We start from the raw sequence: 18,241 nt of genomic DNA, 5'->3' as shown, positions 1-18,241 counted from the left end.
GGTGTGTAATGATTGTAAAACGGGTAGGAGGCGACGCGGAGCAGTTAGAAGAGGAAGAGACAGGAAGCAGTTAAGGCGTGGGAGAGGGAGAAGAGAGAGTACCTCAGGAAGCATCGGAGCAGGACTCCACACGGTGGAGGAATCAGTGGGATAAAGAGACGGGGGAAGAAGCTGGGGAGTAATAGATTTGAGCTGCTTGGCCACTCTTCCCACACAGCCGCGCTCCCAGCTCTGTGTTTTCTGTTTTAATGGGGGGGGGAAAGGGTGAAGTCAGCAAAAACAAAATGCCGCCATTAAATCATCTCCCCGGATCCGGTGTCAGAGCAGTAATGGGAAACGCACTCATCATCGGAAAGGTTACTGCTTTCCAGAACCCCCCCCCTCCCCGCTAGCTCTTCTCTCTTCTCCTCCCCCCGCCGGTCTCATCCCGACCAGGAACCAGCTGCAGCCGAGCCCGTCTCTGGTTCTGTCGGGTGCCGTTCGGTCCCCGGAGACCCCCCCGGGTCGAGGATGAGGGATCGGAGCGGGCACAGTTCACCACGGTGAGGTGGTTCCATCTCACGGAGAGACGCCACGTTACAAACCAACATGTCTCTTTCTGTCGTCTCCCACAAACGCTTAGAGAACAAAGGCTGAGCGGAACTAAGGAAACAATATTAGATATTATTTATTCTTTTGGGTCAATAATACGATAATCAGAGCACGGAAATTGTTTTTGCTAAGGTTATTTTTCCGCTGCGAGATCGTATTTTTGAGGCGCTCAGGATGCATGAAAACTCACGAAAACCATCAGAACCGGAGAAAATTGCAAAGCAATGTAGTGATTGGGCTCGGGCGTCGCCAGCGGGCTCCATAGCGCCCCCTAATGCGTGGGGGCACCCCCTCTCCAGCATCGTCCACACTGAGAATGTCAGCACAGCAGTTACCTCTTGTTCTTATTTTGGCGTCCGTGTTACCGGGTTAGAGCAGCTACACTGCCCGCCCTCGGCTGCGTATCGCTTATTTTTACCGCGAGCCGCGCGGTTCACAGCAACAACCGACAGTGAAGGTGATCTATTGACTGTATATTAACATCATACAAGCTACATTACTACAGTTTACATCTCTATCGGTAGAAAATGACACGGAGATGAAAAAAAGTAAAGACTTATTTTTAAATCATCACTTCCTGCTTTCATTTCAAAATAAAAGCCCTCAAGCGTTTGTTTTTTTCTGTGGACAGAATTCCTTCATTTGTTAACACGAGGCTTTTATTCTGAAATATGTGCAGGTCAGTGTTGTAGAACATGCAGTGACTTGCAGAGCTCCATGAATGAATATAGTACGGAGTTTTAATGGTGGATTATTACTATTATTTACTAATTACCACACGTTTCTGAACCTTTCTCTGTCTACAATAAGTATAAATGACATTTATAATGAAATGAAACGGCCATTATGAAAGGAGAACTCTATGTAGAAAGAAAGGGCTGGCAGCAGAATGTTCTATGTTCTGCGTGCTGATGCTGATTTGATGATGAAGATCTCTGTTAGAGCAGATCTGTTGTCTGATTCTTGCCTCGGTTAGATTTTGTTAAGTTTTTAGTATATGCGTTCCGTACACCCCCCCCCCCCATCTGCAGACAAAGAGCCTTGTGTTGTAGTCTCATAGCTGGTCTATGTGTTGACAGCTCTATGGTCTCAGGCTCTCTCTTTTCAGACCAATAAAGCCGATGAATTGAACTGACTGCAGTGAGAAAATCTCAGTTCTAGCCTGCACTGTTCTATCCCCCCCCACCCACCCACCCAACAAGAAGGCCACTTCCCAGGTGATAAATCACAGATGACAGAGGGCATTACACGCACAAACGGACTGCCGCTGCCGCGACTTTAGAACAATTAATTAGCCGGCTGACACTCATTTATCACTGCAGCAATAAGGTGAAAAAGTCAAGAGTTTATTAAAGCTCCGCTTAATTGTCAGGAGCTGCAGGCCAGAGGCCGACACGTCACATACACAACAGCAGCAACGTTCACATTCTTACTTCATACAGTATCACAGTAATACAGAACACAGATAATCAGAAATATTCCCCTAAAAGCATCACGAGGCTGTAAACAAAGGTTTGGCAATCAAAAGAAAATATCACAAATCAGAGTTCAACTCTGTTCACAACACGAGCGTATGATGATATAGAATAATAATCAAGTATGTAGGCACAAAAATGTATGTTTGGCCTCTTCAATAAATACTGTACACGTCGTCACACCATGGAGCTACCTGGCATTCAGCTTCTACTACCTGGCATTCAGCTTCTACTACCTGGCATTCAGCTTCTACTACCTGGCATTCAGCTTCTATAAGACCACATCACGCATGTTCAGCTTTTAAATTACTGTACAGATCTGGATAAATACATAGAGCCATGCATTATAGAAGTGACACACAGTCTTTGAGACAGACTGAGTGTGAATGATGATGAAGGACTGGTCTGGAGTCAGCATGTCAGTCTGCACTGAGACCGGGTCTCTAAAGACCAACCCAGTGGCCCCACTGCAGGGGTCTGACTGCTCTAACAGCATGCATATAGGGCCCTGTACGGGCTACAGAGGGGAACACCAGGGCACCATGTGACACTTGTCATGAAGGCCTGACAGAGCAGCGAGCAGCTGTTGTTTTGACAGCGCTGACTACGGGCCACCGGGGACACCGAGACAAAGCTGGGCTTCTTTCTGAGGACGTGTCAGTTTAACTGGCACTTGGAGATATAACGGAGACGGAGGAAGACTTCTAGAAATGCCAGAAAGACACTAAAGACTAATATTTAAGTGCTATATCACCACTAACTACACTAGTTTGTTTCTACTACAGAAGCTTTATAGCAGCGATCACTGACTGACTGCTACACACCAGAGACAGATGACTCTTCTATACACAACACAGACTTCTCTTCTACGTCTGAGAAAACACAACACAACACTCAAGTCAGTCATTAACCAAACTCACACTGAAGGGCTCAGGGTGACCTCGATCAATAACACTGATTGGTACTGATGAGACGTCGAACGGGGAAGAGATCTAAAATATATATCACATACATGTTGGATGCACCTAAAGCGGGGGTCAGCAACCTGCGTCTCTTCAGCCCCTCTAACCTGTTTTATTCATCATGGTTGTAGGTCTATGGTACGACGGTACGGTACGGTACGGTATGTTACTGTACGGTACGTTACTGTACGGTATGGTACGGTACGTTACCGTACGGTACGTTACTGTATGTTACGTTACTGTACGTTACTGTACAGTACGTTACTGTACGTTACGGTACGTTACTGTACGGTACGTTACTGTACGTTACGGTACGTTAATGTACGGTACGGTACGTTACTGTACGGTACAGTACGTTACTGTACGGTACGTTACTGTACTGTACGGGAGTTATTTTACGTCTTATTTTTTTTTTTCTCGTAACGTTATGAATGTAAATCTCAGATGTGTTTTCCCTCAGTGTGGTCCTAATACTCCGTAGTACATTGTCTCTTTGTCCCTCACTGCTTTAGACTGATATACTATATACTTAGACTATAAACTAGGTTTCCTTCATCATGAGGTTCAGAGATGTTTTGCGGCTCAGGACGGAGTGCTTTAATTTTTTTTGTCCAAAAAATGTCTCTTTTGATAGTAAAGGTTGCTGACCCCTGCCCTATGCTAACTTCCTGTTAGCCCTATGCTAACTTCCTGTTAGCCCTACATGCTAACTTGAAAGGGGATAAAATAATTCAATCTCTTCTAGACGTTATGTTATCGGACCGGACTGATCAAATTCTGACAGTGAAACAAGTCTTTTCACTCAAAACCTATTTATCCAGCGTTTAACAGGACGGAGTCTACGACGGCCGAGTCTACGACGGCCGAGTCTACGACAGCCGAGTCTACGACGTCAGCACAAGTTAACCAACGTGAGTCCAGTCCTGCAACACGCACTGATCACTTCATGGATTGTTTGAGGGCCCACAGACGGCCAGTTCACCGCCTGGCTGTGGTGAGGAAGGGATGGAACTAGGGACGCTAATTTTGAAAAATGTTCTTAACTGATAACCGACCCTTGTTGACCGATTATTAATCGTTAACCCACAAGATTTTTGCCTCGCATGCAGCGGTGTATGAGCACAACAGACAACTGAGTCTCCAGTTCACCGTCCGGGAGCGTTAACTCAGCAGCTACGATGCTGCGTGTAGTGTCGCGGACATGCAGCCACTTTCCCAGTAAAAGTCTCCACCGCACATTTAGTTTAGTTTAGCAGGTTGTCAGCTGTGTGTCTGCCCGGCGGAACTTTAGTGAGTGTCCAACAAACAGTGTGTGTGTTTGTGCTACGTTAGCAGCTCTAGCATTGCCGGAGGCTTCGTGCTCGCCGCCACACGTAGTCTGAGTAACTTTAGCGAGTGTCCAACAGACCGTGTGTGTGTGTTGGTGGTGAGTGTGAGGTTGTTGGTGGCGTTCTAGTTGTGAACGTAGGTGTAGCAGTGTGTGTTCAGTTTATTTGTTGGTGAATAAATGCTATGAAACTACAACTCCTCCGCTCAAGAGAGCCGGAGAGACCGGAGCTGACTTCCTGTATCCTGCAACTCCGGCTCTGCCTCTTAAGGTGGACTGTTAAGGTGGACCAGCTTTTCTCCTTAAAGAGACGAGCCGCTCAGCTTTTGAGTTAATTATTAACATTTCTTTTAACCGTTTTAACCGATAGCGTTAATCGGTTAAAATGCCGAATGTGGGTTAACAGTTAAACGGTTAACTATGAACATCCCTAGTTGTGACTGGTGACTGACTGGGAGAACCCCTGATGCTCGGTGCTGATGGAGGGTTAGAGGACGGGTTGTGTGATTTCAGGTTGCCCAAAAAATCCTGAACATATAAATCATGACAAACGGTCAAACTGTACAATTCAGTACTGTCTAGTGCAGCACTTCTTCTCTAACATGTATAATATCTACTTTACCCAGACTTTAAGATCTTCTGATGAAATGAGCTCTTTAGAAAACATCTTCAGTGGGGAAAAGGAAACACGTCACATGTCCCGGTCTCTTTAAAGACACCGATGACTCAACGTCTTACACATTCAATCTGAATCAGTCTCCTCCTGGCTGGATGGTAAACTCTTAGTGTTTAATGCTCTCTAATAGCACCAGAGAGGTGTTGTGGTTATTTGCCAGTTTAATACATGAATAATATAAATACAGATGTTGTTCTTACTTGCAGATGCAGCAAACAGCTGCATAGAAGCAACTTGAGCCACGATCGGTCACAAAAACAGAATCAACCAAGTTACTCGTAGTGTGTGAAAGACGTTAAAGAGTCCAACAAAACATATGGACTCCATGTTTTGGGTTCAGACAGTTCCGCTCGTTGGACATGTTGTTGGTCCAGTTTGGATCAGAGGTGGCGGCCGGGCGGCGGCGGCGTGACGGTCTCGAGCGCCATTCTTCAAACACTTCAATTTGCCTCTCTCTCTGTCTCTAAGCCAACGGTCATCTGTCCCCAGTTTCTATGGGAGGTGAGGAGGCTGCCCCGGCTCTCACAACCTGTGCAATGCAAAGATAGAAAGAGTCAGGGCAGCACACCTCACACACCCCCGACCAGTAACCCAGCAACCCTCACACCCCCGACCAGCAACCCAGCAACCCTCACACCCCCGACCAGCAACCCAGCAACCCTCACACCCCCGACCAGCAACCCAGCAACCCTCACACCTCAAACGCTGCCTCACGAGGATGACAGATGAAACACTAACAGCTCTGTCTGTCGTCCGTCTCCATGACGATGCTCTCTCTACTCCGTGGACGTTCTGTAGTAACAGGACGTACCGTAGTAACAGGACGTACCGTAGTAACAGGACGTTCTGTAGTAACAGGACGTACCGTAGTAACAGGACTTTCTGTAGTAACAGGACGTACCGTAGTAACAGGACGTACCGTAGTAACAGGACGTTCCGTAGTAACAGGACGTACCGTAGTAACAGGACGTACCGTAGTAACAGGACGTTCCGTAGTAACAGGACGTACCGTAGTAACAGGACGTACCGTAGTAACAGGACGTACCGTAGTAACAGGACGTACCGTAGTAACAGGACGTTCCGTAGTAACAGGACGTACCGTAGTAACAGGATGTTCCGTAGTAACAGGACGTACCGTAGTAACAGGACGTACCGTAGTAACAGGACGTACCGTAGTAACAGGACGTTCCGTAGTAACAGGACGTACCGTAGTAACAGGACGTACCGTAGTAACAGGACGTTCCGTAGTAACAGGACGTACCGTAGTAACAGGACGTACCGTAGTAACAGGACGTACCGTAGTAACAGGACGTTCCGTAGTAACAGGACGTTCCGTAGTAACAGGACGTACCGTAGTAACAGGATGTTCCGTAGTAACAGGACGTACCGTAGTAACAGGACGTACCGTAGTAACAGGACGTACCGTAGTAACAGGACGTACCGTAGTAACAGGACGTTCCGTAGTAACAGGACGTACCGTAGTAACAGGACGTACCGTAGTAACAGGACGTACCGTAGTAACAGGACGTACCGTAGTAACAGGACGTTCCGTAGTAGCAGGACGTACCGTAGTAGCAGGACGTACCGTAGTAACAGGACGTACCGTAGTAACAGGACGTTCCGTAGTAGCAGGACGTACCGTAGTAACAGGACGTACCGTAGTAACAGGACGTACCGTAGTAACAGGACGTACCGTAGTAGCAGGACGTTCCGTAGTAACAGGACGTACCGTAGTAACAGGACGTACCGTAGTAACAGGACGTACCGTAGTAACAGGACGTTCCGTAGTAACAGGACGTACCGTAGTAACAGGACGTTCCGTAGTAGCAGGACGTACCGTAGTAGCAGGACGTACCGTAGTAACAGGACGTACCGTAGTAGCAGGACGTACCGTAGTAACAGGACGTACCGTAGTAACAGGACGTACCGTAGTAACAGGACGTTCCGTAGTAACAGGACGTCACTACAGACACTAGATTCTATTCTACATCGGCTGTTTCTCCATGCTTCTGCTCTACACACACTGCGCTGTGAATGGGTGCAAAAGAAGATTCATTCTTGAATAACAGCCTCAAAGAGTCTCAGATAATGAGCATGCACGGACAAATAGCGGGTATAAATATTGGGGGTACGGTGGGGGGGGGGTGAAATGACCTACCTCACATCATCACGTCATACTCACCACTCTGCTTCTCTGACCTTCTCCTTTTAACAGGAAAACATTTAGATCAGAATTCAAAGTGCTTCTGCTTTCCTACTTTACATCACTGTTGAGGGATCAAAAAAACCTTTTCATCAACTGGTCCGTTGTTTGGTTCATTTCTTTTCTTATTTTATCAAGTAGATTTTTTATTTTCCATCAATTACGTTGTTTGCCGTTTTTATGTTTAGTCTACTTTCTTTTATTGTAAAATACTCTGTGCTGCTTTTCTTGAATGAAAGATGCTATACAAATAGTGTATTATTATTATTATTAATAATAAGGAAAATGTTCTCTATTTTCTGACATTTATTATTTTCATTATTATTATTATCATTATTAATAATGATACTAATAATAACTCTTTCTATCTTTTCTATATTGTTAATAATAATAATTCCTTATTATTATTCTTATTAATAATAAGGAAATGTTCTCTATTTTCTAACATTTATTATTATTATTATTATTAATAATAATAATAATAATAATAATAAATGTTAGAAAATAGAGAATATTTTCCAAGGGCCCAGAGTCAGATCTTCACAAAATGACTTCAATGATTACTATTACTATTACTACTACATTACTATTAGTATACCATATAATGATTAGAACGTTCTGCTGATGGACTGTTTAAACTCCTTTATGTCCTTTAAACTGCTGGAATGTGAAACATCTGTGTGGGAGCTGCTGAGTTTCATCAGACAGAACGCAGTAGAAGCAGATGGACTGAAGTAGTGAGTGACGGAGTATCTGTGGTGAGGACGGCAGCACTCTGCTGCTGGTGGAATGGAACTACTGCTGCAAAATGTACATTAGTCTGTATTAATGTAGACGACGGAGGAAGACGGAGGAAGGGTTGAGTCGGAGCAGATAAGGAATCAAAATGATCCAACATGTTTTAAAAGAAGAAGAAGACGAAGAAGCTGGTCTTTAATACGAGCCTCCTGACGCTGTTAGAGAACATACAGGTGAGCTGTTCTTAAGGTAGAATGGAGAGAAGAAGTGTTGGAGTTCTGTTTCAACTGAACACAAGTCCTAACAGAGACAGTGTGAAATGCATGAAGGGACGTTTCCTAAGAGCTTCATCAGGTGACGTGTCCTGATGCGTCCTGACGAGCCGCCTGCTGCGATCTGCTTTCTTATTTTCTACCAGAATTCCAACGTCAAAGAAGAAAAGAACCGTGCTTATTATCGGGCGGACACCTGAAACCACCTGAAATCACCTGAAACCCCCAGAAAGGAGCCGGCTAAATTGTGCTATTCATTAGTCCTTAATGAACTGTGCAAATGTCTGTGGCAGGTCAATACAGGGGGCCGATAGAGGAGCCCCCACCACCACCACCACCACCACCACCACCATGCTGCAGAGCCTAATGAAGACTGAACTTTAATCATCAGGAGGATACGACCGCCTCACGAGACCACACACACTCCCTCACCTCACGAGACACCACACCCACACACACACACACACACACACACCTCACGAGACACCACACCCACCCACACACACACACACACACACACACACACACCTCACGAGACACCACACCCACACACACACACACACACACACACACACACACACACACACCTCACGAGACACCACACACACACACACACACACACACACACACACACACACACACACACACACACACACACTGCCTCACCTCACAAGGTTCTCGTTGTCCCCCGGTCCTCTGCAGGTCGTGCACTCCGTCCTCGTGTCGTCAGCTTTGGGTTTCTTCTGCATTGCAGACTGGCGTTGTCGGCGTTCCCGTGGCAGCGGTTCCTATGGAAACACGGATGATTAGAATCCAGAGCTGGACGGGACACTGCTGGGGGACGGGATGGAAGAAGGGGGATGAGAGAGAGAGAGACGGGGACACACCGGAGAGAGACGGGGGGACACACCAGAGAGAGAGACGGGGACACACCAGAGAGAGAGACGGGGACACACCAGAGAGAGACACGGGGGGACACACCGGAGAGAGAGACGGGGACACACCAGAGAGAGAGACGGGGACACACCGGAGAGAGAGACGGGGACACACCGGAGAGAGAGACGAGGACACACCAGAGAGAGAGACGAGGACACACCAGAGAGAGAGACGAGGACACACCAGAGAGAGAGACGGGGACACACCAGAGAGAGAGACGGGGACACACCAGAGAGAGAGACGGGGACACACCAGAGAGAGAGACGGGGACACACCAGAGAGAGACACGGGGGGACACACCGGAGAGAGAGACGGGGACACACCAGAGAGAGAGACGGGGACACACCGGAGAGAGAGACGGGGACACACCAGAGAGAGAGACGGGGACACACCGGAGAGAGAGACGGGGACACACCAGAGAGAGAGACGGGGACACACCGGAGAGAGAGACGAGGACACACCAGAGAGAGAGACGAGGACACACCAGAGAGAGAGACGGGGACACACCAGAGAGAGAGACGGGGACACACCAGAGAGAGAGACGGGGACACACCAGAGAGAGACACGGGGGGACACACCGGAGAGAGAGACGGGGACACACCAGAGAGAGAGACGGGGACACACCGGAGAGAGAGACGGGGACACACCAGAGAGAGAGACGGGGACACACCGGAGAGAGAGACGGGGACACACCAGAGAGAGAGACGGGGACACACCGGAGAGAGAGACGAGGACACACCAGAGAGAGAGACGAGGACACACCAGAGAGAGAGACGGGGACACACCAGAGAGAGACACGGGGGGACACACCGGAGAGAGAGACGAGGACACACCAGAGAGAGAGACGGGGACACACCAGAGAGAGACACGGGGGGACACACCGGAGAGAGAGACGGGGACACACCGGAGAGAGAGACGAGGACACACCAGAGAGAGAGACGGGGACACACCAGAGAGAGAGACGGGGACACACCGGAGAGAGAGACGGGGACACACCGGAGAGAGAGACGGGGACACACCAGAGAGAGAGACGGGGACACACCAGAGAGAGAGACGGGGACACACCAGAGAGAGAGACGGGGACACACCAGAGAGAGAGACGAGGACACACCAGAGAGAGAGACGGGGACACACCGGAGAGAGAGACGGGGACACACCAGAGAGAGAGACGGGGACACACCAGAGAGAGAGACGGGGACACACCAGAGAGAGAGACGGGGACACACCAGAGAGAGAGACGGGGACACACCAGAGAGAGAGACGGGGACACACCAGAGAGAGAGACGGGGACACACCGGAGAGAGAGACGGGGACACACCGGAGAGAGACGAGGACACACCAGAGAGAGAGACGGGGACACACCGGAGAGAGAGACGGGGACACACCGGAGAGAGAGACGGGGACACACCAGAGAGAGAGACGGGGACACACCAGAGAGAGAGACGGGGACACACCAGAGAGAGAGACGGGGACACACCGGAGAGAGACGGGGACACACCGGAGAGAGAGACGGGGACACACCGGAGAGAGAGACAGGGACACACCAGAGAGAGAGACGGGGACACACCGGAGAGAGAGACGAGGACACACCAGAGAGAGAGACGGGGACACACCAGAGAGAGAGACGGGGACACACCAGAGAGAGAGACGGGGACACACCAGAGAGAGAGACGGGGACACACCAGAGAGAGAGACGGGGACACACCAGAGAGAGAGACGAGGACACACCAGAGAGAGAGACGGGGACACACCAGAGAGAGAGACGGGGACACACCAGAGAGAGAGACGGGGACACACCAGAGAGAGAGACGGGGACACACCAGAGAGAGAGACGGGGACACACCGGAGAGAGAGACGAGGACACACCAGAGAGAGAGACGGGGACACACCAGAGAGAGAGACGGGGACACACCGGAGAGAGAGACGAGGACACACCAGAGAGAGAGACGGGGACACACCAGAGAGAGAGACGGGGACACACCAGAGAGAGAGACGGGGACACACCAGAGAGAGAGACGGGGACACACCAGAGAGAGAGACGGGGACACACCAGAGCAGGATGTCTCCCCCCCACAGCTCTGTTAGGATCCTGTTAGGATCAGACCGACGTGGATCCTTCCCAGCTGGTGTGAAACAGGTTGGATGTGATTAGAGCAGCTGATTGTTCTGAAGGTGGACGTTTTTGTTTATATATAAAAGAAAGAATTACAGCTGTAGCAGTGTTGAACGGGCCCTCGGCCCTTAGTGCACGTCAGAGGTACCGCTGCCATGCATTTCCATGAAAGTCAGACACTGCACTCAACAGTTAGAGAGAATGTTCTGCATGGAGCTAAAGACTCTTATTAAACATGTCGAGTTTGGGGCAGATTGGACAATCTATAGTCAATTTACAACAGACTAAATCCAGTCTGAGTCCAGTCTAAATCCAGTCTAAACTAGACTAAATCCAGTCTAAACTAGACTAAATCCAGTCTGAGTCCAGTCTAAATCCAGTCTAAGCCCAGTCTGAGTCCAGTCTAAATCCAGTCTAAGCTAGACTAAATCCAGTCTAAATCCAGTCTAAGCTAGACTAAACACCTGCTGGCTCCAGCTAACACTAGCTGATGGTTGAAAGAGTAAACTGATGGATGACAGCACATTTGATATTAGATCTGACTTCTGTAACACTAAATGATAATTACATTAATCAAAATGAATAAAAGATGAACACATGAATCAAAGATGATGAAGTGATGAGTGTCCTGGTGACTGACTGAAATATCCTTTAATCCATTTATTACCATGAAGTTGTTAATAAATTCATCAGTTCATAGTTTATTCTCCCGGCAGGTCAAGCCTCCGACCGTCCGAATGAATGATGGATATAATCCATACTGAGGGTTAGCGTGTAACGTCAGAGGGAGATGGAATCCATTCACTCATATGGGATTTTAATAAACTGTCAATAAATTGATCCAGGACAAATAAACCTGGATTACTGAAGTTAATATCAGTGAACGAGCCGAGCTGAACCGGTTCATAAAGAACCTCAAGAAGTTATTAGAACAACAAACCTCAGTTTTATCTTCTCTGTCTTCACCGATGGGAACTCTCTTCCTCTTCTGTCCTCTGGTTCTCTGCAAGACACAAACACGGGACTCAAAAACACAAACACACAGCAGGTCTTAAAGGTGCAGTACGCAGGATCGGGAGCATTTCTATCGCTCCCGTGATGATGATTATCAGCTGTAGCTAATAACCAGTGGGGCACGCTCACGTGCACTAAAAGGCACACGCGGTCGGCCCGGCGATGTCAACAAAGCACAGAGAAGCTCTGATTACAACAGAGAGGGAGAGACTTCAATCTCTGCTCAGGTAGATATTACTCCTCTATATCTTTCAACAGTTGATGATGTAATAATTCTCTGGATATCGTATAGAGAACCTTTAAGTTTAAAAACCAAACCTAGATCTTTGTGTAGACCGTTTCAATGGAGTTGCTAGGCAACAGCTTGGACCCATATTTACTTCCTGTCTGCTACACTGCAACAGGAAATAAACTGGGACACATATTAAGCTTCTGATTATTCTCAGTAAATTACAAATCCACAAGCTGCAAAAGCGGTGGGCCTCAGAGCACCACCTAGTGGGCCGTGGAGGACCTGCCAAATGGTTAGATTAACCTCTTCATAATCTGACGGCCGCTATTCTATCTTTCAGAGGTTGTAGCAGGCTCAGTTTTAAAGCTACCGGTATCATAGGAAACTCAGAAACCTAAAGAATCCATTGGTCCCAACCATGTCTTGCCATCTTGTCGGGAAGGAGACTAAATAACGCTCCAAATATACACAACATTTTGGCGAAGAAAAACTGGCATAGCCATTTTCAGACGGGTCTCTTGACCCCTGACCTCAAGATATGTGAATGAAAATGCGTTCAATGGGTACCCACGAGTCTCCCCTTTACAGACATACATGTCTCGGATGCAGTGACACAAAGTTCAGTGTTTTTTGAGACGAAAAAATGTTGTTGAAGCCCAGTTTGTAATTTATTTGGAAAGGTGGTCCTCGGAAATGTTTTTAACAATCAGAAGTGGGCCTCAGGATACAGAAGGATGAGAACCCCTGACCTAACTGACCAGCTAACCCCCTCCTCAGCTCCTCCACTGAAACATGACTGCTGAACACGCTGGGACAGCGATCACATGGTCTCTGAACACGCCGGGACAGCGATCACATGGTCTCTGAACACGCCGGGACAGCGATCACATGGTCTCTGAACACGCCGGGACAGCGATCACATGGTCTCTGAACACGCCGGGACAGCGATCACATGGTCTCTGAACACGCCGGGACAGCGATCACATGGTCTCTGAACACGCCGGGACAGCGATCACATGGTCTCTGAACACACCGGGACAGCGATCACATGGTCTCTGAACACGCCGGGACAGCGATCACATGGTCTCTGTGGAGGCTAAACAACGCTGGACCGACGTCTAGCAACACCCCGTCTCCTCCGCCGGTCTGAAGTGTGCTTCCTCCTCTCAGCAGCAGACTGAACGGAGCATGAAAGCAAATGAAAATCAAACATCCCCTTCTTGTTGCTAGCAGGGAGAGCGTTGGAGCTGCTGGGGGGGGGGGGGGGGGGGGTTAAAAGGGGAAGAAAAATCGACAACATATTTAAACAGATTGTGAAAACAATCCCATCTGTCCTCTTTGGCTCGCCACCACGTCGCCAGATGGAGCACTTATCATTAAGAATGCTAACTGCAAAGAACGCTGCCAGTTGGCTCCGACAGACCTTCACTAGTTCTCCTGCGACTGCTCCCCCAAACAAAAGGCCGTCTGACGGTGGTCACTTATTCTGCGTTAAAGTGGCGTCTGTAGAGTAACGTATAGCACGAGGCCGGGGAGAGAGAGAGGGCGGGCTGCGGTCCGGCAGCCGGTTCAGCTGAAACACGCTCAGCCACACGGCTCGGCTAATCTCAGCCTCTGCTCAGCCTCTGCTCAGCCTCTGCTCAGCCTCTGCTCAGGCTTTGCTCGGCCTCTGCTCAGCCTCTGCTCAGGCTCTGCTCAGGCTCTGCTCAGCCTCTGCTCAGCCTCTGCTTAGCCTCTGCTCAGGCTCTGCTCAGCCTCTGCTCAGCTTCTGATCAGCTTCTGCTCAGCCTCTGCTCAGCTTCTGCTCAGCTTCTGCTCAGCTTCTGCTCAGCTTCTGCTCAGCCTCTGCTCAGCCTCTGCTCAGCCTCTGCTCAGCTTCTGCTCAGCTTCTGCTCAGCTTCTGATCAGCCTCTGCTCAGCCTCTGCTCAGGTAAATTAAAGCAAATTAAAACTGCAGCAGTTTATAAAGTCCCCGGCTAAAATCAATCTTTTAATTAAGTACATCAGTGCATCTTTAACAAGCATGAATCATTTCACACCGGATTAGAGGAATTAACAGAGCAGAGGAAGTGGTAGTAACTACATATATTAACTTCATTCTCATCATCTCCAGCTGATTAATGGCATATGTTCATATCTGAGGTTTTAATGTTACAGTAGCAGCAGGCAGCAGTAAATCATGTCCCATTAGGAGGAGCACTTTATAGTTTACACCTTCAGTTAGTCTCTCCATCCCTGAATCCTTCAGTTAGTCTCTCAATCCCTGAATCCTCCAGTTAGTCTTTCCATCCCTGAATCCTCCAGTTAGTCTCTCCATCCCTGAATCCTCCAGTTAGTCTCTCCATCCCTGAATCCTCCAGTTAGTCTCTCCATCCCTGAATCCTCCAGTTAGTCTCTCCATCCCTGAATCCTTCAGTTAACCTCTGGAGACAGTGAACGCAGCATCGTAGCTGCTAAGTTGATGCTTCCTGACGGTGAACTGGAGACAGTGAACGCAGCATCGTGGCTGCTAAATTAACGCTTCCTGACGGTGAACTGGAGACAGTGAACGCAGCATCGTAGCTGCTAAGTTGATGCTTCCTGACGGTGAACTGGAGACAGTGAACGCAACATCGTAGCTGCTAAGTTGACGCTTCCTGACGGTGAACTGGAGACAGTGAACGCAGCATCGTAGCTGCTAAGTTGATGCTTCCTGACGGTGAACTGGAGACAGTGAACGCAACATCGTAGCTGCTAAGTTGACGCTCCCAGACGGTGAACTGGAGACAGTGAACGCAGCATCGTAGCTGCTAAGTTAACGCTTCCTGATGGTGAACTGGAGACAGTGAACGCAGCATCGTGGCTGCTAAGTTAACGCTTCCTGACGGTGAACTGGAGACAGTGAACGCAGCATCGTGGCTGCTAAGTTAACGCTTCCTGACGGTGAACTGGAGACAGTGAACGCAGCATCGTAGCTGCTAAGTTAACGCTTCCTGACGGTGAACTGGAGACAGTGAACGCAACATCGTGGCTGCTAAGTTAACGCTTCCTGACGGTGAACTGGAGACAGTGAACGCAGCATCGTGGCTGCTAAGTTAACGCTTCCTGACGGTGAACTGGAGACAGTGAACGCAGCATCGTAGCTGCTAAGTTAACGCTTCCTGACGGTGAACTGGAGACAGTGAACGCAGCATCGTGGCTGCTAAGTTAACGCTTCCTGACGGTGAACTGGAGACAGTGAACGCAGCATCGTAGCTGCTAAGTTAACGCTTCCTGACGGTGAACTGGAGACAGTGAACGCAGCATCGTGGCTGCTAAGTTAACGCTTCCTGACGGTGAACTGGAGACAGTGAACGCAGCATCGTGGCTGCTAAGTTAACGCTTCCTGACGGTGAACTGGAGACAGTGAACGCAGCATCGTAGCTGCTAAGTTAACGCTTCCTGACGGTGAACTGGAGACAGTGAACGCAGCATCGTGGCTGCTAAGTTAACGCTTCCTGACGGTGAACTGGAGACAGTGAACGCAGCATCGTGGCTGCTAAGTTAACGCTTCCTGACGGTGAACTGGAGACAGTGAACGCAGCATCGTGGCTGCTAAGTTAACGCTCCCGGACGGTGAACTGGAGACAGTGAACGCAGCATCGTGGCTGCTAAGTTAACGCTCCCGGACGGTGAACTGGAGACAGTGAACGCAGCATCGTAGCTGCTAAGTTAACGCTTCCTGACGGTGAACTGGAGACAGTGAACGCAGCATCGTGGCTGCTAAGTTAACGCTTCCTGACGGTGAACTGGAGACAGTGAACGCAGCATCGTGGCTGCTAAGTTAACGCTTCCTGACGGTGAACTGGAGACAGTGAACGCAGCATCGTGGCTGCTAAGTTAACGCTCCCGGACGGTGAACTGGAGACAGTGAACGCAGCATCGTGGCTGCTAAGTTAACGCTCCCGGACGGTGAACTGGAGACAGTGAACGCAGCATCGTGGCTGCTAAGTTAACGCTCCCGGACGGTGAACTGGAGACAGTGAACGCAGCATCGTGGCTGCTAAGTTGACGCTTCCTGACGGTGAACTGGAGACAGTGAACGCAGCATCGTAGCTGCTAAGTTAACGCTTCCTGACGGTGAACTGGAGACAGTGAACGCAGCATCGTGGCTGCTAAGTTAACGCTCCCGGACGGTGAACTGGAGACAGTGAACGCAGCATCGTGGCTGCTAAGTTAACGCTCCCGGACGGTGAACTGGAGACAGTGAACGCAGCATCGTAGCTGCTAAGTTAATGCTTCCTGACGGTGAACTGGAGACAGTGAACGCAGCATCGTGGCTGCTAAGTTAACGCTCCCGGACGGTGAACTGGAGACAGTGAACGCAGCATCGTAGCTGCTAAGTTAATGCTTCCTGACGGTGAACTGGAGACAGTGAACGCAGCATCGTGGCTGCTAAGTTAACGCTCCCGGACGGTGAACTGGAGACAGTGAACGCAGCATCGTAGCTGCTAAGTTAATGCTTCCTGACGGTGAACTGGAGACAGTGAACGCAGCATCGTGGCTGCTAAGTTAACGCTCCCGGACGGTGAACTGGAGACAGTGAACGCAGCATCGTAGCTGCTAAGTTAATGCTTCCTGACGGTGAACTGGAGACAGTGAACGCAGCATCGTAGCTGCTAAGTTAATGCTTCCTGACGGTGAACTGGAGACAGTGAACGCAGCATCGTAGCTGCTAAGTTAATGCTTCCTGACGGTGAACTGGAGACAGTGAACGCAGCATCGTGGCTGCTAAGTTAACGCTCCCGGACGGTGAACTGGAGACAGTGAACGCAGCATCGTAGCTGCTAAGTTAATGCTTCCTGACGGTGAACTGGAGACAGTGAACGCAGCATCGTGGCTGCTAAGTTAACGCTCCCGGACGGTGAACTGGAGACTCAGTTGTCTGTTGTGCTCCTCCAGCTGGTTCACCGCTGCATGCGAGGCACTAATCTTGTGTGTTAACGGTTAATAATCGATTAACGAGGGTCGGTTATCGGTTAAGAACATTTTTCAAAATGAGCATCCCTAGTTGAAAGACAACTTCTAATGAAGCAAATGACATTCAGTAATAGTAAATGGTAACATTTACTATTTAACCGTTTATGTGGATGTAACCTCGATGGTAAGAGCCTGTCAGCACACAAGCACAACCTTCAGGTGTGTGTACGTTATTCACACCTTAGCAACACCATTACAAACAGCATGTCATGTTCAGAATGATCTACTGCTGCTTTAACTGTCTCACAAAAACACCTTCACTTCACTCCATTAGTGCACGATTGATGACATCACGGGGAGCGTCAGCGACGGAGGACTCAAACCTGCAGACAGTAGATATTCTAACTGATCCATGATGGAGGGAGACAGAGCCCATCCTACTGTACCACACACTGGAGAACAAACGTGTGTTAATGAGCATAAAGAGTGTTTGAGATGGTCTCTATCTTTACTGGGTCAGCGTCTACACAGCATTAACTTTACAGCCGTGACGCTTCACACATGTTAAATCACATCCAGCTCTCAGGTTGACTTTAGAGGTTCTCCTCCAGCAGGCAGGATCCACTACAGCCATGAATAACAGCCACAGACTCTCAGCTTCATCAAGGTGGCACCGGGCCATGCTAGCCCTGTTGGACAAATGTAAATGTGCACACACACACGCACACACAGACACAGACAACACACACACAACACAACACACA

At 49.0% G+C, this 18,241-nt stretch overlaps 1 protein-coding gene across 1 annotated transcript in view; it reads right to left on the bottom strand.

Annotated features, from left to right (window-relative positions):
- The window catches only part of LOC141753761 (PHD finger protein 14-like), a 38,645-nt gene extending 26,338 nt beyond the window's left edge, over positions 1-12,307 (bottom strand). The window contains exons 1-2 of the mRNA XM_074612303.1: positions 12,234-12,307; positions 8,911-9,032 (exon numbers count right to left, since the gene is read on the bottom strand). Of these exons, the coding sequence (XP_074468404.1) occupies positions 8,911-8,993 (83 nt within the window). The 5' untranslated portion in view covers positions 8,994-9,032; positions 12,234-12,307. The remainder of the gene's footprint in view (positions 1-8,910; positions 9,033-12,233) is intronic.
- Positions 12,308-18,241: the final 5,934 nt, after the last annotated feature.

This window comes from Sebastes fasciatus, chromosome 17, assembly GCF_043250625.1.
Source record: "Sebastes fasciatus isolate fSebFas1 chromosome 17, fSebFas1.pri, whole genome shotgun sequence".
In the NCBI taxonomy this organism is placed as follows: Eukaryota; Metazoa; Chordata; class Actinopteri; order Perciformes; family Sebastidae; genus Sebastes; species Sebastes fasciatus.
The sequence above is the reverse complement of the archived record's forward strand: the minus strand, read 5'-3'. Positions and strand labels throughout refer to the sequence as shown.